At 36.4% G+C, this 21,690-nt stretch overlaps 1 protein-coding gene across 3 annotated transcripts in view; it reads left to right on the forward strand.

Moving 5' to 3' along the window:
• Positions 1–21,690, forward strand: part of CBL (Cbl proto-oncogene) — an 88,287-nt gene that overhangs the window by 11,665 nt on the left and 54,932 nt on the right. Inside the window, exons 1-2 of one of the 3 annotated variants that reach the window (XM_089915690.1) lie at positions 7,503–7,632; positions 9,266–9,513. In XM_089915690.1, coding sequence (XP_089771816.1) covers positions 9,386–9,513 — 128 coding nt within the window. In that variant the 5' untranslated portion in view covers positions 7,503–7,632; positions 9,266–9,385. Of the gene's footprint in view, positions 1–7,502; positions 7,633–9,265; positions 9,514–12,709; positions 12,852–21,690 lie in introns of those variants that run through there. The other 2 variants (XM_089915688.1, XM_022560422.3) reach the window with 2 other exon arrangements.

Raw genomic sequence — 21,690 nt, forward strand, 5'->3', positions numbered from 1 at the left:
GTAGGAGTTTATTAATTTATTTTTTATTTATTTTTGCTGTGTTGGGGCTTCGTTTCTGTGCGAGGGCTTTCTCTAGTTGTGGCAAGCGGGGGCCACTCTTCATCGCGGTGCGCGGGCCTCTCACTGTCACGGCCTCTCTTGTTTCGGAGCACAGGCTCCAGTCGCGCAGGCTCAGTAGTTGTGGCTCACGGGGCCTAGTTGCTCCGCGGCATGTGGGATCCTCCCAGACCAGGGCTCGAACCCGTTTTCCCTGCATCGGCAGGCAGACTGTCAACCACTGCGCCACCAGGGAAGCCCAATCAGCGTTTATTAATTGCTTACTGTAGGTTGGGCAGAGCAATTTTAGTTTAGTTTCGTTGTTGTTGAAAGGAAGTATACCTTTTTTTCCAGAGGTATTAGGCAAATAATGCATTTTAACCTGAATTCTTAATGTTAATGCATTTGCCTTTAAATAGGGAGAATATATTATGGGTTGGCATGTGTAGCTCTGGATGTAAATGTAAATAATTTGGGGGAGCTCTGCTTGTTTTGGACCTTTGCAGGAGCGGATACTGTAGGTTTTGCAGATTGTCGGCCACCCTGTTCTTGGGTGGCCTGCTGCCTTTTCTCTATTCCTTGGTTACCAAGTAGTTAGAGACCATGCAGGTTTGGAAGGGTAGCTGTGGTGTGGCCAGATGGTAGGAATAAGGGTGTCAGTTTCTGGGAGTCAACAAAGGGTGATGTGAGGTCTAACATTCTGTCTTCAATAGATAATTCCTGCCTAACCTGCAGATAAACCTGGTCGAGTTGTGTGGAAATGGGGAGGGAACTAGCATTGAATGTCTACTTTATTGGAAACTCTGCAGTCCTTTCATAAACATTTATTATGAGGTGGGTGTTATTGCTGTGTTACAGGTAAAAGAACTGAGGCTCGGAGGTTAAGAACTTTACTGAAGGTAAATGACTGAAACAGGACATTCTGATGTGGCTATTTGGTGTAATCTTGTCAAGATACTAAAACATTTTAATTTTAATTCAACACATAAAAGCTTATATTTTAGTCTTCATCATACTGTCTCCTTGTTAATTCCCTGATACTCCACATCTCTCCCTTAATGACCCTCTTCACCTCGCTCTCTACACTTTAGTCTCACTGACCTTTCTATTCCTCAAATCCAAACCTATTCTCATAGGGCTGTTGGATTAGTTGTTCCCTCTGTTTGGGCTACTCTTCTGCTGATTCTACATGACGGGCTCCTTCCTGTAATTTTAACTCTTAGCCTAAATTCACCTCAGAGAAGCTTTCCCTACTCGCTGTGCTAAAGTAGTCATCCAGCATTTTCTTATTATTCTATTTTAATTGTCTGCATAGAACCTGATATTTTTCTTGTTGATTTCCTTTTTGTTGTTTATTGCCTGATTCCTCTCAGATTCAGGGGTATGGTATTTTTACTTCTGTGTCCCAGTGCCTGATATATATTTGTTGACTGGATACGTTGAGAAAAATCAAAATCAGGTGCAGTCTTCTTAAACGTACTGCCTTCATATCTCTGAATCTGTGTCTGTCTAAACCTGTCCTCATTCCCTTTCTTCCTGTTTTAAAGGAAGGAGGTGTCCCTTCTTTTAATGGTATTGGGTGTTTAGTGCTCTAGCTGTGTTGTAGATCCCGTTTTCCATTTTCTTTTAATTTATCTTTTTCTCTTCTGGTTCTTTTTCCATATAAAACATGCTCAGTATTCTCTGAAGATAAAAACCTTCGATCATATACCTCTTGTAGTCTTTGCTGAATCTTGATCTCTTAGTCTCAATGTCAGTCTCCCCTAACTCCCTCCATGGACTATTTAAGAACCTACCATTTTAATATTTTTATTATAAATATATATTCTGTAAAAATATATTCTGAATCATAAATACCTGTCTTCCAAATGAGGTTTTGGAATGTAATACTTATAAATTGGGTACTATTTATTTTAATTAGTATGAGTTCTTAACTCTCTTGCATTTAGAATATAGCTGTCTTCTGAGGTAGAGTCTTTTTTTCTTGACTATGTTGTTCCCTTTTGGCTTGAAACCCTTGATAGGATGAGCATCTTCCTAAAACACTGTTAAAACATTCATAAATCATATATTTTTGTTGATTCAGCTTGTCTTTATTTGCCAGGCTTATATAGGGCTCTTTTTCAAGAGTACAGGAAATGATGTACAGAGGATAAAATATTTAGTTCAAAAATTTTAATACTGTCTTACATCATTTGAAGAGACATTAGTAATTAAATTGGAATTTTGCAATTGTTCCAGGTGGACCTAGTGATCCCACTTCTGGGGGATCTATCCTAAGGAAATAATCTGATGTTTAGAAGAATAAAATGTCCAAAGATGTTCATCACAGCGATACTTGTAATAGCAAAGACTTACAAACAGTATAAATGTTAAAGTGGAGGGGATGGTTTAAGATATGGTATGTCTATAGAGTGGAATCATTTAGACATCTTTAAAAAGTTTATAATGAGCTTTTGGTGATGCAAGAAAATAGGCATTTTAAAATATTAAATAAAGAGTAAAAAGTCAGACTTCTGCTTCTACCATTGTTAGACTAGGCTGTTTCGAACCAAATAATACTGCTGGCAACTAGAAAAGCTAGAAGATGTTGAAGAGCTATGAAGGCAGTGAGGAATTAGAGGCCAGGTTCTGGAAGATAAGGAAAGCTCTGAGAGGTAAGCCTTATTTTTGAGGCTGCCTTTTCCATGAGGTCATTGCTGATTCTGGAAGTGATAGCTGAGAGGCTGAATAGAGTTTTCAAAATGCTCATGTCAAGGAGGACAAAAAATTGGAATTAGGGCCTGCCAAGGTGGAGGGCCCTGGGAAACACTCTGGGTTTTGGGGTTGGGTCCCTGAGGGCCTGAATTGTAGGAGTAAGGGTGAAACAGAAGTAAACCAGTCTTTACAAGGCACTGAAGACTGAAGCCCAGCTTTTTAATCTTCTCAATTTTGGGTTAGATTAAGATGACCTGGAATTCCTAGTGTCCCTAGCCAAATCTGACTGCTAGAAGCAAAAGTAAATCCTTTCTGGGCTTCCCTGGTGGCACAGTGGTTGAGAGTCCGCCTGCCGATGCAGGGGACACGGGTTTGTGCCCCGGTCTGGGAAGATCCCACATGCCGCGGAGCGGCTGGGCCCGTGAGCCATGGCCGCTGAGCCTGCGCGTCCGGAGCCTGTGCTCCGCAACGGAAGAGGCCACGGCAGTGAGAGGCCCGCGTACCGCAAAAAAAAAAAAAAAAAAGATAAAATAGATAATTTTGTCAGAGATCTGAAATGGTAAATAATGAAATAGAAATTCTAGAACTGAAAAACACAAGAACTGATTGTTAACTCAGTGGGTGGGTTTAATAGCATAAAGCTGAAGGAAAAATTAGTGAGGTAGAAGGTAAGTCAGAAAAAAAAATCCAGACTGAAGCATTGAGAGACAAAAGGATGGAGAATACAGAAAAGAGTATGAGAGGCATATGGAATATTGAGTAAAGGTCTTATGTATAAGTACTTGAAGTTCAGAAGGAGAGAGGAAAGAGAATGGGGCAAAAGCAATGTTTGATGAGAAATTGGCTGAGAATTTTCCAAAACTGACAGAAATTATCAAGTTCCAAATTAAAGAAGCTCTATAAACACCAGGAAAAATCCAGAGTAAACTACACCTAGGCACATCGTAGTAAAACTGTTGAAAACCCGAGGCAAAGAGAAATCTTAAAAGCAACCACAGAATAAGACATTTTATCTTCAAAGGAGCAACAGTGAGACTAACAGCCTGACTTTTCAACAGTGACAGTGGCATCTAGAAGACATTCCTCATTTTATTGCACTTAACAGATAATGCGTTTTTTTATAAATTGAAGGTTTGTGGCAACCCTGTGTTGTCATTTGATGATTAGCATTTTTTAGTAATAAAGCATTTTTAAATTAAGGTATGTACATTGTTTTTTAATAATACTATGTCTTGTACACTTAATAGACTACAGTATAGTGTAAACATAACTTTTATATGCACTGGGGAACCAAAAATTTTGTGTGAGTTGCTTTATTGCAATTCTTACTTTATTGCCATACTCCCTTTATTGCAGAGGTTTGGTACCGAAACTGCTATATCTCCGAGGTATGCCTGTAGCTATAAAATGATGACAGAAAATAACTGCCAATTCTTATCCAGGGAAAATAGCCTTTAAAAGTGGTTACAAAATAAAGATGTTTTGAGATAAACAAAAACTGAGGAGAATTTGTAGCCAGCAGCCTATACCCTAAAGGAAATAAATACTAAAGGATGTTCTTTAGGCTGAAGGAAAATGATTTCAGATGCAGTGAAGAGCATTGGGAAGGGGGGTTGTGTGGGTAAATGTGAATGAATATTGGCCGTATAAAATAATAACAGAAGTAATAGTAATAATAATGACTTGTAGACTTTATATGATATATGGAATTAAAATGTGTGATAGTAATAGCACATAACTTGAAAAGAGTAAATGGAGTTAGTGTCCCAAGTTCCTTGTGTTGTCTGGGAAGTGGTAAAAGTACTACTTTATATAAGATTTAATGAGTCAGAGATGCATTTTATAATTACTAAGGTATTCATTTAAAGAGTAGTAAAAGAATATATATTTGGCAAGCTGTTGGGGGAGAAAATTGGGAAAATAAAAAAATGCTTAAACCGGAAGAGGGCAAGAAAGGGGAGGTAAAGGAAGGTGAAACAGGAGAGATACATAGGAAACAAATAGTAAATTATTTTATTATTTATTATAGGATCAGTACTTATTAAGTGAACCATATGAAATTGCCAGTATTTGACCTACAATAATAACAGTTTCATAGTTGAAGTGTAAACAGGTCAAATTGGTGAAAATCAGAGATTGTCAGAATTAAAAGGAAACCAGCTATATTCTGCATGACAAAGTCATGCATTAAATGTAAGAATACAGAAAGTTTGAAGATAGAAGAATGGAAAAAGATACACCATGCAAACACCAACCCAGGAAAGTTGGTTTAGCTATATTAGATACATTAAAGGGGACTTTAAGGCAAGATGTGTTTCTAAAGAAGGATATTTCGTTGATGAAAGTGCAGTTTACCAAGAAGAAAATAAAAAGGATGTTGAAAAAAATAATACAGTATTATAATTGCATTGATTTTTTTTAAACAAATGGAAAAAAGGAAAAAGTAGTTCAGTAGTTCTTATGATTTATCATTACTAAAACGTTAGTGTTGTCAAACTAATCAGTCCTTGCATTTATGATTTAAAAATTTTTTTTTATTGGAGTATAGTTGATTTACAATGTTGTTAGTTTCAGGTGTGCGGCAAAGTGAATCAGTTATACGTATACATACATCCACTCTTTTTTAGATTCTTTTCCCATATGGGTCATTATAGAATATTGAGTAGAGTTCCCTGTGCTATACAGTAGGTCCTTGTTAGTTATCTATTTTATATATAGTAGTGTGTGTATGTCAATCCCAACCTCCCAATTTATCCCTCTCTCCTCTTTCCCCCACTGGTAACCATAAGTTTGTTTTCTACATCTGTGACTCTATTTCTGTTTTGTAAATAAGTTCATTTGTACCATTCCTTTAGATTCCACATAAAAGTGATATCATATGATATTTGTCTTTCTCTGTCTGACTTACTTCACTCAGTATGATAATCTCTAGGTTCATCCGTGTTGCTGCAAATGGCATATTTCGTTCTTTTTTTATGGCTGAGTAATATTCCATCGTATATATGTACCACATCTTCTTTATCCACTCCTCTGTCAATGGACATTTAGGTTGCTTCCATGTCTTGGCTATTGTAAATAGTGCTGTAGTGAACATTGGGGTGCATGTATCTTTTCAAATTATGTTTTTCTCCAGATATATGCCCAGGAGTGGGATTGCTGGATCATATGGTACTTCCGTGTTTAGTTTTTTAAGGAACCTCCATACTGTTCTCCATAATGGTTGTACCAATTTACATTCCCACTAACAGTGTGGAAAGATTCCTTTTTCTCCACACCCTCTCCAGCACTTATTATTTGTAGATTTTTTGATCATGGCCATTCTGACCAGTGTGAGGTGATACCTCTTTGTAGTTTTGATTTGCATTTCTCTAATAGTGATGTTGAGCATCTTTTCATGTGCTTTTTGGCCATTTATATGTCTTTGGAGAAATGTCTATTTAGATCTTCTGCTCATTTTTTGATTGGGTCATTTGTTTTTTTTGATATTGAGCTGTTTGAGCTGTTTGTATATTTTGGAGATTAATCCCTTGTCGGTCGCTTTGTTTGCAAATATTTTCTCCTATTCTGTGGGTTGTCATTTTGTTTTGTTTATGGTTATGATTTGCTTTTGTGTCTTAAGAAATACTTCCTCTCTGAGATCATAAAGTTCAACAAATATTTTCCAAATTTTTTTCTAAAAGCTTTAAAGTTTTTTCTCCACACAAGATCTTTAATTCATCTGAAATTTACTTTTCATGTAACATGTAAGGGATGTAATTTTTTTTCCCATATGGATAACCAGTTTTCCAGTAGTTTTTCTCTTGAACTGATTTGTGTGTGTTTTTTTCTTTTTTCTTTTTTTGGCCACACTGAACGGCATGAGGGATCTTAGTTCCTCTACCAGGGATTGAACCCGTGCCCTCTGCAATGGAACCACCTAGTCCTAACCACTGGACATCCAGGGAATTCCTCTTGAACTGATTTGTAATGCCACTTCCGATGCTGAATTTCCATACATGCGTGTCTCTGTTTGGGCTCTCTTCTTTTCCATTTGGCCATTTATCTGTCTTTGGTCAACATCACACTATTTTAATTATAAGATTTTAAAAAGTCTTGATAACTCATTGGGTAACTACCACCTACCTTGTGACTTTTCAAAATAGGCTTGGCTGGTTTTGGTCTCTTTTTCTTCCTTGTGGGTTTTGGGATCACCTTGTTAAGTTCCATGAAAAATCTTTTTGGAATTTTGATAGGAATTGCACTGCATTTATATATTAATTTGGGGGAGAACTGACGTCTCCTTAAACATGATAGGGTTCTTCATTAATTTCTGTTTTTATGTTCTTCAGTGAAGTTTTGTAGTTTTCTTCATAAGAGTCTTACACATTTTTTGTTAGATATATTCCTAGGAGCCTTAAATTTTTATTTATGCCGTTCAAAATGGCAGCAATTAAAATTACATTTTAAAATTATTTATAAAATTTTTATGAATGCCATTTTGGTATATCAGTTTTGAATCCAGCAACCTATTAAACTGTTTTGTTTCTAATGTTTTGTCAGTTCTTTCATTTTATTCATGGACAGTTATATCAGCTACAAGTAAAGGAAAATTATTTTCTTTCTGTTACTTATGTTTTTACCATCTATGTATGCATATTGCATCAATATAGTTTAGAGGGATATCTTTGTAATAGTAATGTAGTCATATACATGTAATTTTAATATATATATTTTGTTTCTGGTTTCTTTAGATCTACTTTGTTTGAGAGGAGCATCCACATGGTAGTGTATCGTTGCTAATAAATATACTACAGTTTATCCACTCTACTGTTGATGGACATCTGGGTTGTTTGCAGTTGTTAGTTGTTACACATTTTTGTATGTGTATCCCAGTATACCTTTCCAGGCGGAGATCTGCAGGTTTGTAGGGCATATAAGTCTTTAGCCTGACCGTACAGTGCCGAACTATCTTCCAGGGTGGTTTTATTAGTTTAGATTCCCACCAGCAGTATTTGAAGGTCCTTGCTCCTTGCCAGTGGTTGGCATTGCCAATTTGGTGTGTGTAGTGATAGTATCTAATTGAGAGCTTACAATTGTCATTTTAATGAAATTAAAATGATCAGTGAGATTAAGCACCATTTCATATGTTTATTGGTTATTTGGATATCTTCTTTTGTCAAGTTTTTATTCAAGTCTTTTGTCCATTTTTGGGAATTCCCTGGTGGTCCAGTGGTTAGGACTCCATGCTTCCACTGCTGGGGGCATGGGTTTGATACCTGGTCGGGGAACTAAGATCCTGTGTGCTGCGTGGTGTAGCCAAAAAAAAAAAAAGAAGATCGTCCCTATCTTACTGATTTGTAGATGTTCTTTATGTTCTGGATATGTATGTCTGGATATATACGTATTGTAAAGATCTTCACTGATTTTGTACATGTGTTTTTACTCTTTTGTGGTATCTTAGAAGTTCTTTTAGAGTATAGTAGAATTTAATTAATATTTTCCTTTATTAATGTTTTTTATGGTCCTGTTTAAGGATTTTTTCTCCATCATGAAGTAATGAAAGATAGTTTTCTTATCTTCTAAAACTTTATTTGCCTTTCGCATTTAGGTCTAGAGCCCATCTAGGTTTTTTGTTTTGTTTTGTTTTTTGCATAGTGTAAGGTAAGGATTTAGTTTGATTTTCTTTTTTTCCTATATGGATTGTTCCACTACTGTTTTTGGGGAAGATCACTCCTTTGTGGTGTCCAGGGTCTATATATGTGTGGGTCTATTTCTAGACTTTTCTGTCCCACTAATTTATGTCTCTTCCAGACACACAAAAATCCACATAAATGGAAAGTACTAAATAAGATGGTAGGAATAAATACAAATTATTAGTCATTACAACAAATATAAACTCACCAGTTAAAAAAAAAGATTGTTACATTGGATTAAAGAAGTCTAACTATATGTTCTTTAAAAGAGACCTACTTAAAACTAAGAACTGAGAAAAGTTGAAAGTAAAAGAAGGTAAAATGAATTAACCAGGCAAATTCTGAGAGTTCTGCATTTATATGGGAAGGAATGGTGTCTCAGTTCAACTCTTTGCTGGCTCCAAGGCCTCTGTGCTCCTGTCCCCTAGTGGTTGTTAAAGCTCTAGGCTCCTACGTTACCAGGTTTACCTCCCAGGGCAGCCACGTTCTTTATTTCTGCCCCTGGAAATTTTCTTTATTCTGCTGTGGCGTGAGCCATGCATTTCAGAGGAATTCGCCATGCTTCATCTAGCATTTTTTAGGCATGTATGTGGATGTCTTCCCCACCCCAATTGTTTAGTCTTCTATGTGTTGTCTGAACTGTTAGATATGGTTTTAAGAACCCACCCTCTAGGGAGACTACTAAAAATGTAAAGTGATTGCCTGTGGGTGTGTGTGTGGGTTATGGATCATTTCTTGTATTCTTGTGCATTTTTCGTATTTCCGCAAAAGAGCACATATTTTATAATTTTCTAAACTTAAAAAAGGAAATTGCCCTTAAGATCCTCCAAGTAATAGCCCTTCTTTTCCATTTGTTGCAGGTGGTGCGGTTGTGTCAGAACCCAAAGCTGGCGCTAAAGAATAGCCCACCTTATATCTTAGACCTGCTGCCAGACACCTACCAGCATCTCCGCACTATCTTGTCAAGATATGAGGGGAAGATGGAGACCCTTGGAGAAAATGAGTATTTTAGGGTGTTCATGGAGAATTTGATGAAGAAAACTAAGCAGACCATAAGCCTCTTCAAGGAGGGGAAAGAAAGAATGTATGAGGAGAATTCTCAGCCTAGGTAATGGAGAATACTACACAAATATTTATTCAGGTCTGTGACTGCCCGAATAGGTAACACATAGAAATAGTTGAGTTGTTTTTAATTTTATGTCAACAAGAATAGAATGCAAAGTTGACATTTGACTTAAAGCTGTGTTTTGTATAAAAGGTTACCTTGGAGAGTATTGATCCATCCCTAGCTCTGATTATTTGTTTACCTCTGAAAAGTCAGTGACTTACAGTCATGAAGATGAGTTGGAGGCAGTAGGTCTTTCAGAGGCCCTGAAGATCGTGAAAGTTTGTGGATAGGTGAGAGTCTGAAAGAAAAAAGTTGGGGTTGGCAGTAAACAGTAAGAGGGTTTTGCCCAAGCTGGTAGCATATTAGGTAGGTTATAAGTATGGGATAATAGGAAAAAAATTAGCCAGTAGTTTGGATAACTGTTTTTTTAATAAAGCCAAGTGAAATGACATTTCCTTTATAGGTAAAGTAACTTTTCAAATAGGATAGAATAGAATACTTTTCAAATAGAATTGGCAAAATGCAGTTAATTCAATAAACATTTGAGGGACCAATAGGTATTCTTTTGTACTTATTAAATACTAAAAACTATACTGACTGTCCCATATGTTATTGGCTTGGTTGTCGTATATTATGCAGTGGGAGAGAAACAGGTTGATTGTATCCATGGTATAGTTGTGTTTGGTTTTGTGTAGTTGGAATTAAATATTAACTCATCTGGAACAAGTAATAAAATGTAAATTCTATTATAATTTTTGGGGAGTAACTTACACTTGAGAAATGACTTGAATTGGGAGGGACAGTAATTTCTGAGGGCATTCAGTTAGCATGCCAAACAGTAACTTACTAAATGGTATCCTTGTAGCGTTTGACTCTGTTGGCTTAGATTCTGGGAACCTTCATCTCTCACTTAAAATTTTACCCACATCATTATTCATGTTACCTTTACTGGGACAGATTACTCAGGTTTGGTCCGGAGTATTAGTATTTTCTTCTTAAAAAGGTTTCTGGTAACTGAATTCAATCTGTAGGAACCTTTGTAACATCTCATTTATGTGAAAATGAACTTTGTCCATTTAAATTATTTAAATTTCATGACTTTTGTCATTTTGTATTGCTGAATTAAAAAAATAATTTTGGACTTTATTACATACCAAAACTTAAAAATTTTATTTATTATCCACAGTGTACTAGGTTCTAATTCTAGGCGGTGAAAAGGAGAGTTAAGTATTCAATTCTGATGTCACGTGATAAATACTTTAATAGAGATATGTACAAAATGCTGTATGAACACAGTTTTACCTAGTGGCATCGGGGAAGGTGGCGCAGAGTAAGTGTTATTTGAGCTAGATTTTGAAGGGTAAGTAGGAATTTTCTAGGCAGAGAAGTGAAGAAAAGGCTTTTAACACAGTGGCATGAAAATGCAGGCTCTGTTTGTTTAAGGAACGTGAGCGGTCTGGTTTGGCTAGAATTAGGGGAGATAGATAAGCTGGAAATATGGGTTGGAGTCAGATTGTAAAGAGCTGTTTTTCGACCTTAAGACTTTCTCCTATAGATAACAGGCTGCCATAGAACAGGTTTTTTTTTTTTTTTTTAAAATAGTGGAATAAAAATTGTAGATTTTTCAATCTTCTTAGGCACACTGAACATTGTTTGACTTTTTTTTTTTTTTTTTTTTTTTTTAATGACACAGTTCGTCACTGAGAGGCAGAATAGTCTACTGGTTAAGAAGAGGAGGGACTCTGAAGCCAACTGCCTTAGTTTGAATCTTAACTTTTCCACTTAACTTAGCTGTGTGATTCTTCGGTTTCTTCATCTGTAAAATGAGATAATAGTATTACTTTCCTTGTAGGATCGTTGGGAGTTTAATGAGTAACTAAATGTTCGGTACTTACAACAGTGATTGGCACATTGCAAGTGATAAGTGGGTTAGCTCTTATTATATTAATCATCTTTGTTGTTTTCATTACCATAAGTATAGATTGTTGTATCAGGCTGTTTATCATTGGCACTGCCAGAACCTAATGAAATGCGTAGACCAATTTGCCCTTCCTAAATGGCTTCACACAATGCTTGTAAGTTCTTTCACCTTTTTAACAAAACCTTACTGTCAGTATGTCTGTCTGTATCAATTTCATTTCCCCTAATATGAAGCTTTTAATCCACTGTAGGCTTTGACCGTACAACCAGGTTTGTACAAATTATATATAAAGTGAGAATAAATAAATTTGAGGTGAGAATACATTTTTTTTTTTCCAGTAAAGGAAAATATATGGCTTTACTGTACCATCTTTGCGATCTGTATTTTGGTTGTTAGGAGGCTTTTTTTGTATTCAGTTTAAAAAATTGAGATATAATTCATATACTATAAAATTTACTTTGTAAAGTGTATAATTTAGTGGTCTTTAGTGTGTTCACAAAGTTGTGCAACCATCACTACTATATAATTCTAGAACATTTCTGTCACCCCAAAAAGAAACCCCATGTTCATTAGCAGTCACTCCCCTTTACCCACTCCTGCTTCCCTCCAGCCTTTGGTGATCACTAATATTTACTTTCCGTCTCTGCGGATTTGCCTGTTCTAGACATTTCATTTAAGTGGAATCATATAACATGTGGCCTTTTTTGTCTGGCTTCTTTCACGTAGCATGTTTTCACGTTCATCCATGTTGTAGCATAGAATAGTACTTCTTTCTTTTTTATGGCTAAATAATATTTTATTGTATTGACATTTTGATTATGGACATTTGGGTTGTTTCCACTTTTGACTATTATTAATAATGCTGCTATGAACATTTATGTACAATTTTTTGTGAAGCTCTATGTTTTCAGTTCTATTGGGTATATACCTAGGACTGGAATTACTGAGTCATATGGTAATTCTATGGTTAACATTTTGAGGAACCACCAAACTGTTTCCACTGCAGCTGCACCATTTTACATTCCCCGAGCAATGTATGGGGGTTCCAACTTCTCACCAATACTTATTATTATTATTTTGGTTATAGACATCTTACTGGGTATGAAGTAGATATCTCTTTGTGGTTTTGATTTTCATTTCCCTAATGAGTAACATAATGAGCAGTCTCTTTACATGTTTATTGCCCATTTGTGTATGTTCTTTGGAGAAATGTCTGTTTGAATCCTCTGCTCATTTTTTTTTTTTTTTTTTTTTTTCCTTTTTTGCGATACGCAGGCCTCTCACTGTTGTGGCCTCTCCCGCTGCGGAGCACAGTCTCCGGACGCGCGAGCTCAGCGGCCATGGCTCACGGGCCCAGCCGCTCCGCGGCACGCGGGATCCTCCCGGACCGGGACACGAACCCGTGTCGCCTGCATCGGTAGGCGGACTCTCAACCACTGCGCCACCAGGGAAGCCCCCCGCTTGAGATTCTTAATGAATTTTAGGATTAGCCTGAAAATTACTACCAAAAGGGCAGCTGGAATTCTAATAGGAGTTGCAGTGGACCTCTAGATCAATGTGGGGAGTACGGCCATCTTAACAATACTAAGTCTTCCCAGTCTATGAACATGGAATGTCTTTCCATTTATTTGGGTCTTCTTTAATTTCTTTCAGCAGCATTTTATTGTTTTCAGTGTATAAGTCTTTTGCCTCTTTGGTTAAATTTATTCCTAAATATTTTTATTCTTTCTGATGCTGTTATAAATGGAACTGTTTTCTTAATTTCATTTTTGGATTGTTCATTGCTGGTGTGTGGGAAGAATACAGTTGAATTTTGTGAAGTTTTGTATTTGACCTTGTATCCTGCAACTTTGCAGAACTCATCTACTGGTTCTAGTCGTAGTCGTTTTTTTTAGTGGATTACCTAGAATATTATGTAAATAAGATCATGTTTGCATGGTCTCTATTTGTATGCAAATGATGATAGTTTTACTTCTTCCTTTCCTTTGTGGATGCTTTTTTTCTTGCCTAATCGCTCTGGCTGGAACCTCATATGTTGAATAGAACCTATGTTGAATAGAAGTAGTGAGAGCAGACATCCTTGTCTTGTTCCTGATGTTAGGAGGAAAGCTTTCAGCCTTTCACCATTGAGTATGACGTTAGCTGTGGGATTTTCATAGATGCCCTTTATCAGGTTGAGAAAGTTTCTATTTTTTTGCTCAATGTTTTTGTTTTTTATCACAAAAGAATGTTATAGACCTTTTATGCTTTGTTCCTGCTTTTTCTTCTTGGGAGAGAGAAAATTTGTAGACTTGTAATATTCTAGAAGAAGTGAATATTTTGAGTTGCACTAAGGGCAAGAATGCAGGCAAGCCTCAGGAATAACTGAAACCATGGTTGAAAATGCTACCAGGACACTGCATTCTCTCAATGCAGATTAATGTCTGAATTGTGGGGAAATCTGGCCTCTGCTACACCCAAGATTTACATCTTACAGGTTTCTTACGGTAGCAGAGCATCTACCTCTTGGTTCCAGTTTTGACTTGGGCTTGGTATAGATCAATTGATTATCTCTGGACCAGTCAACTCTGGAAAGAAAAGCTGAGTGCTGTGATTAGTCCAGCGAGGGCAAGGTGTCATCTCTAAACAAACCTGCTATAGCTTGGGGAACATATCTGTTTCCCCAAAGCCATGTACATGAGGGAACTTGTTGCCAGACTGGATGTTGAGGAGCTAATCCCTTAAATATTCTCTAGAAATATTAGGTAAATTAACTTCTCTAAAGATATTTGCCCTCATTCTTCTTAGACTTTATAAAAAATTAATTCAGCAAAACCATAAGCTGCTTTCTTGCCTTTTATCTTTAACTCTCGTTTTTGCGCCTGTTTTTGTTAGAGCGCAGGACGTTATAGTAGAAGCTGAATGGGATTATACAGTGCAGTTCATTTTAAATTGTCATTGTCTTATTGTATCCATTTTGGAAGTAAGATTAAACTTTTCTGTTGTAATTATGTTGTCTTTTTAGAGGTAGTTATAAACTGAAATTGTCAAAATTTGGTTTTGTTGTATTCAGCCAGGAATAATTCAGAAATAACTAAAAGCTTATGTGCTAACCATTCATTAAAGAAAAAATAGTAGTGAGTATTTTCTCTGTGGTAGGCACTGCTCTAAGAACAGTGATAGAGCAGTAAACAGCTCTCATGATGCTTATAACCTTATGTTCTCTCGTTTTCCATTAGTTTCCAAGCTATAACCACTGAACTAGTATTCTTTTGGTTTCCAGATTATCCTCCAGTGGAAGAGTGGTGATTCACAAGCTAACAGCAGTATTTGTACTGCTATAGTTTTTCCCTAGCACCCTGAAAATAGGTTTCAACAAGTGTGCCAAATCCTATTGGTAGATAATGGTGGCTTAGAACTTTTTGTTGAGGAGTTTGGGCTTGGTGAGAAAAGATTCCCACTTACATTAGGAATGCCTTTCTATTTTTTTTTTTTTTTCCGGTATGCGGGCCTCTCACAGCTGTGGCCTCCCGTCGCGGAGCACAGGCTCCGGACGTGCAGGCTCAGCGGCCATGGCTCACGGGCCCAGCCGCTCCGCGGCATGTGGGATCTTCCCGGACCGGGGCACGAACCCATGTCCCCTGCATCGGCAGGCGGACTCCCAACCACTGCGCCACCAGGGAAGCCCAGGAATGCCTTTCTTACAACTGGGAAAGGGGCAGCACCAAGCTCCTGTATCTTTTTGGTTCAGGAGAGAGATGATGATGGCTTGAAACAAAGTGGTGGTAGTAGAGATGGAAAGAAATGGACAGAACTTGCTGTGTTTTAAAGCTAGCATAACATGATTTGCTAATGGATTGGATAGGTTTCTGGTTTGAGCCAGTGTATAGATGGTGTAATGGGAAGCCATGGAAAGGTATAAAACAGGGGAAAGTCATGATCTGAGTTTTCTTCTACAGTGATAGTATTGGCTGTTGTGTGGGAAATGGATTAGGCTTGTGGAAGTAGCAATGATGGAAGTAGAGAGATAGGTTAAAAGGTTACTGCTGTATACCAGGTAAGAGATGAGGTAGTATAGACTAAGGATGAAAAAGTTGAAAGGAAGAAAAATGGACCAATAAGAGGTGGACTGGAGCTAGACTCAATAAGAATTGCTGGTGGATTGGACAAGAGAAGGGTGAGAAAAGATGACAGGGAAGAATCAAGGATGTAGGTTTGTGGTCATTAACTCTGTCAATTGGTGGCGGCAGTTACTAAAATGGGGAATTCAGAGTACAAATGTGGGGAGAAGTACATTGAGAGAGGGGAATTAAGAGCTCCATTTTGGACAACTTTAAGTTTGAGATATTCTCATGAGCCATCTAAGGTGATATGTCAAGCAGGCAATTGGTTGGCTATATTAGAGTTTGGACTTCAGAAGGAGAGGTCTGGAATAGAGATAGAAATTTGGTGATGTTCAAGAATAGTATTTAAAGCCATGAGAGTGGGCAAAAATCATCTGGCGGGGGAGAGAAGTCAGCAAAGCAGATTTAAAAGGAGGCACAACAAAGGAAGAAAGGAGAGAATAGATTAAAGTAGTAGGCAAGGAATAATAAAACAAAAACAAAAAATTCTCTCTAAAAGGGGAACCCTCCTGTACTGTTTGTTTGTTTTTTTTTCCTCCTGTACTGTTGGTGGAAATGTAAGTTGGTGCAGCCACTACGGAAAACAGTATGGAGGTTCCTCAAAAAACTAAAAATAGAGTTGCCATATGATAATAGCAATCCGACTCCTGGGCATATATCTAGACAAAACTGTAATTCAAAAAGATACATGCACTCCTATGTTCATAGCAGCACTATTCACAAAAGCCAAGACATGGAAGCAACCTAAATGTCCACTGACAGATGAATGGATAAAGAAGATGTGGTGTGTGTGTGTGTGTATATATGTACAATTGAATAGTACTCAGCCATAAAAAAAGAATGAAATAATGCCATTTGCAGCAACATGGATGGACCTAGAGATGATCATACTAAGTGAAGTAAGTCAGAGAAAGACAAATATCATATGATATCACTGGTATGCAGAATCTAAAAAAGATGATACAAATGAACTTATTTACAAAACAGAAACAGACTCACAGACTTAAAGAACATACCTGTGGTTGCCAAAGGGAAGGGGAGTGGAGGAGGGATGGAGTGGGAGTTTGAGGTTAGCAGATGCAAACTAGTATATGTAGAATGGATAAACAACAAGGTCCTACTATATAGCACAGGGAACTATATTCAATATCCTGTGATAAACCATAATGGAAAAGAATATAAAAAAGAATGTATGTATATGTATAACTGAATCTCTTTGCTGTACAGCAGAAATTAACACAACTTTGTAAATCAACTACACTTCAATTTAAAAAAAAGGAAAGAAAAATAAATAAGTATCCTCCCTTCCCCCCCTCCAAATTCTGTCTAAATAGAAAATTAGCAAAGGAAATAAATAATCCATGAAAGAAGAAGCATAAAAGACCAAATATGAATAGTAAAGAACAGTCCAATTTGTTAGTCATAAAATAATTTTCTTTTGACCTGAAAAATTGGCAAAAAAAAGGGAAAAATCAAACACAACAAAAGGAAAAATCTACTTATAATTAGTGTTTAAAAGGAGGGTATAGGAATGTGAGTACTCTCATACCTGGTTGTGGTAGAATGAAACTGGTTTAGCCTTTCTGTCTGGAGGGTGATTTATATAGAAAGATTTAGAATTTTGCTCAATAGTGCCACTTTTAGAAGTTTATCAGAAAGAACAGAAAAGGGATTTGGGTTAAAATACAATTACAAAGCCATTCATTTAGATGCTGTATATGAAAGGCAAAACCTAGAAACAACCTAAATGTCCAACGTAAGATGAATTACATAAACAAGAGAAGATATTGTGTACAATGTAGACACTAAAAATTTTTTGTCTATGAAGATTAATGATAGGCAAACAATGTATTAAATAGGTGAAGGTGTCAAAAGGTACAAATTTCCAGTTATAAGATGAATAAGTCCTGGGGATATAATGTACAGCATGATGACTATAATATTTCTATAAAGGAGAAGAAAAGAGACCACAGAATTGTATGTATAACTAATAAGATCTCATTTTTGTAAAAAGTAAGAAATATAGAAAAAACCTGGAAGGAATGATACCAAAATATCAACAGTACTTATTTCTAGGTACTGGAATTAGAGGTAATTTAAATTTTCTTTCTGTTTATGTATTTTCTAAATTTTCTATAATTAATATATAATCAACGAAATTATTTTTTAAAAGAAGAAAAAGATGTGATACCTCTTAGGTGACAGCTTGGATTCACAAGGACAATCCTGGAAAACTTCCCATTTCTTGTAGTAACATGATTGGTAGATTCAGTTGAGTTCAGTGAACCTAGTCAGACAAAGTCCTAAGTTCCCAGCTTAAGAGGCTATAAAACTGGGCTAAAATGGAGAAGGTGAAGTTTCATGACGGTGAAGAAGTCACATTTAGTTCTCAGAACCATCCTGTACAACTCTAATATGACAGTGCTTGCAGACCAGTCAATCATAAGTTACTATGGTTTGTTAATATGTGATAATAAGATCTTAAGAAATTCTAATGTAGGGGTTGGCTGAAATTCTAATGTAGGTGTTGGCTGAATGAGTGCCTAAAGTACTGTTTGTTTGCTTTAAACCAAATATCTACTTTGCTGTGTAGAGCTTTTGTTAATTAATACAGTTTTCTCCTCAAGCTTTTTGGTTTCAGGACCCCTTTACACTCTGTAAATCACTGAGGACCTCAAAGAACTTTCATGTATGTGGGTTATATCTATCAATATTTACTATATTCAATATTAAAACCGAGAAATTGAAAAATATTTAAATATTTAAAATAACTATTAACATTTAATAATAACAGTAACAAGCCCATTACATGTTGACATAAAAACATTTTTTTAAACGTGAAGACATTTTAATGGAAAACATTTTTTTTCAATTCTTTTTTTTTTTCCTTTTGGCCACGCCGCACAGCTTGCAGGATCTTAGCTGCCCGAGGAGGGATTGAACCTGGGCCACGGCAATGAAAGCCTGGAATCCTAACCACTAGGCCACTAGGGAACTCCCTGGAAAATATTTTAAAAAATAAGTAGTTTTACATTTTTGCAAATCTCTTAAACTGCCTCAGTGAACATTTTATACCTTGTTACATTAACATTCATTGGTCTGTCTTGCATTTGGAATGAATCTTTTACCCATGCACGATTTTGTAGCATCATACCTTGGTCACTTGGAAAATATTGGTTCACTAGGTTATGTAGATTTTCAAGTGTTGACACATCATTCTACAATCACATTCATTAATTAAATATCATTAGAAAAGTTTTATTTGGAAACTGTTAAGCTCATAGTGGAGGATAGGCTTTTTTTTTTTAATTCTAATTTTCGCTTAAAAGCTTGAGTTTTATCATTGACAACAAGAACTATCAGTTGTTTTCCTTGAGGTGACAGGTCACTTTGTTTATTTTGGAGAAACTGTCTGCCAAATATTTGAGTCTGAGTAACCATACTTTGTCTATTAGTCATTCTTTTAAGTAGAAATGGTGTTCCATGCCATGTATGAAAATCCCACAGCTAACATTATACTCAATGGTGAAAGACTGAAAGCTTTCCACCTAACATCAGAAATAAGACAAGGGTGTCTGCTCTCACCACTTCTATTCAACATAGGTTCTATTCAACATATGAGGTTCTAGCCAGAGCGATTAGGCAAGAAAAAGAAGTAAAAAGCACCCACAAGGAAAAGGAAGAAGTAAAACTATCTCTATTTGTATATGACATGATCTTGTTTGTAGAAAATCCTAAGGAATCCACTAAAAAAACCACCACTACTAGAACCAATAGTTGAGTTCTGCAAAGTTGCAGGATACAAGATCAAATGCAAAACTTTACAAAACTCAATTGTATTCTTTCTACACACTAGCAGTGAACAATCCAAAAATAAAATTAAGAAAACAATTCCATTTATAATAGCATCAAAGAGAATAAAATATTTAGGAATAAATTTAACCAAAGAGGCTAAAGACTTGTACACTGAAAACAATAAAATGCTGCTGAAAGAAGTTAAAAAAGAACCAAATAAATGGAAAGATATTCCATGTCATAGATTGGGAAGATTTAGTATTGTTAAGATGGCAGTACTCTCCACATTGATCTATAGGTCCAGTGCAATTCCTATTAGAATTCTAGCTGCCCTTTTGGTAGAAATTGACAGGCTAATCTTAAAATTCATTAAGAATCTCAGTAGGACTTCCCTGATAGCACAGTGGTTAAGAATCTGCCTGCCAATGCAGGGGACATGGGTTCAATCCCTGGTCCAGGAAGATCCCACATGCTGTGGAGCAACTAAGCCCGCGTGCCGCAACTACTGAAGCCCGCGCGCCTAGAGCCTGTGCTCCACAACAAGAGAAGCCACCGCAATGAGAAGCCCATGCACTGCAACGAAGAGAAGCCCCCACTTGCCGCAACTAGAGAAAGGCTGCACGCAGCAACAAAGACCCAATGCAGCCCCCCCAAAAAAATCTCAAGGGACCTCAAAAAAAACAAAACAATTTAGCAAAACGACAGAATTGGAAGACTCACACTTCCTGATTTCAAAGCTTTACTACAAAGCTACAGTAATCAAGATGGTGTGGTACTGGCATAAGGACAGACATATAGACCAATGGAATAAAATAGCCCAGAAATACACCTTCACACATATGGTCAATTAATTTTCAACAGGGATGCCAAGTCTTTTCAACAAATTGTGCTGGGAAAACTGGATAACCACAATCAAAAGGATGAAGTTGGACTTTTACCTTATATACAAAAATTAAGTTTAAGTGATCAAAGACCTAAATTTAAGAGCTAAATAAAAACTCTTAGAAAATCTTCATGATCTTGGATTGGGCAATGATTTCTTGAGTTATGACACCAAAAGCATAGACAATAAAAGAAAAAATAGATCAGTTGAACTTCATCAAAATTTAAAACTTTATCCATCAAAGGACACTAACAAGAGAGTGAAAAGACAACCCACAAATTGGGAAAAAATTTTTGCAAAACATGTATTTGGTAAGGGATTTAAATCCAGAGTATGTAAAGAACTCTAACAACTCAACAGAAAGACACACACACACACAAACCCAATTCAAAAGCAAGCAGAAGATTTGAATAGACACTTCTCCCAAGAAGTTATACAGTTGGCCAATAAGTGCATGAAACGAAGCTCAATGTCATTAGGGAAATGCAAATCAAAGAGATACCACTTCACACCCATTAGAATGTCTTATGAAAAAAGGGAAACTGACAAAAGTTGGCAAAGAGACATTGGAACCCTCATCCTTTGCTAGTGGAGATGTAAAATAGTGCAACCACTGTTTAAAAAGTTTAGTGGTTCCTCAAAAAGTTGAAACTGGGATTACCATATGATCCAGTGATTCTTCTAGGTATTTACCCCCAAAGAATCAAAAGTAGGGACTTGAACAGATATTTGTACACCCGTGTTCATAGCAGCATTTTATGGTAGCCAAAAGGTAGGAACAACCCAGGTGTCCCTCAGTAGATGAATGGACAAGCAATATGTGATGTATACATACAATGGAATATTATCCAGCTATAAAAAGAAATGAAGTTCTGATACATGTTACAACATGGCTGAACCTTAAAAGCATTGTGCTAAGTGAAATAAATCAGACACAAAGAGACAAATATTGTATGATTACACTTATATGAGGTATCTAGGCAAATTCATAGAGACAGAAAGTGAGAAATGAGGTTACCAGGAGGCTGGGTTGAGAGAGAGCAGGTAGTTACTGCTAACATTTCTGTTTGGAATGATGAAAAATTCTGGACATGGATAGATGTGATGATTATACAACGTGTGGATGTACTTAATGCTGCTGAATTGTACACTAAAAAATGGTTTAAGTGGTTTACAAAAAAAGGTATTCCACCAAAAGAGTGACGACTTCAACTATTTAAACATTGCGCATGTAAATCAACTATGCTCCAATAAAAAAATTTTTTTAAAAACAACAAAAAAAAAGACATTGTACAAATGCGTTTCCTGAGGACAACTGTTATTACAACAGGAGTGCTTTTCACGTACTTCTTATTTTGTCACACACAATGTTTTTTAAAATGTCCTCGATATTCAAAATTTAACAAAATTAATGGTGTTTCCTGCTTCATCAAGGACATTCTTAAGTGCAACTAGCATTTTGTTTTTGTTTTTAC

Source organism: Delphinapterus leucas, chromosome 7 (assembly GCF_059928025.1).
Source record: "Delphinapterus leucas isolate spDelLeu-1000000601 "Yukka" chromosome 7, BTC_Dleu_Yukka2, whole genome shotgun sequence".
Taxonomy (NCBI): domain Eukaryota; kingdom Metazoa; phylum Chordata; class Mammalia; order Artiodactyla; family Monodontidae; genus Delphinapterus; species Delphinapterus leucas.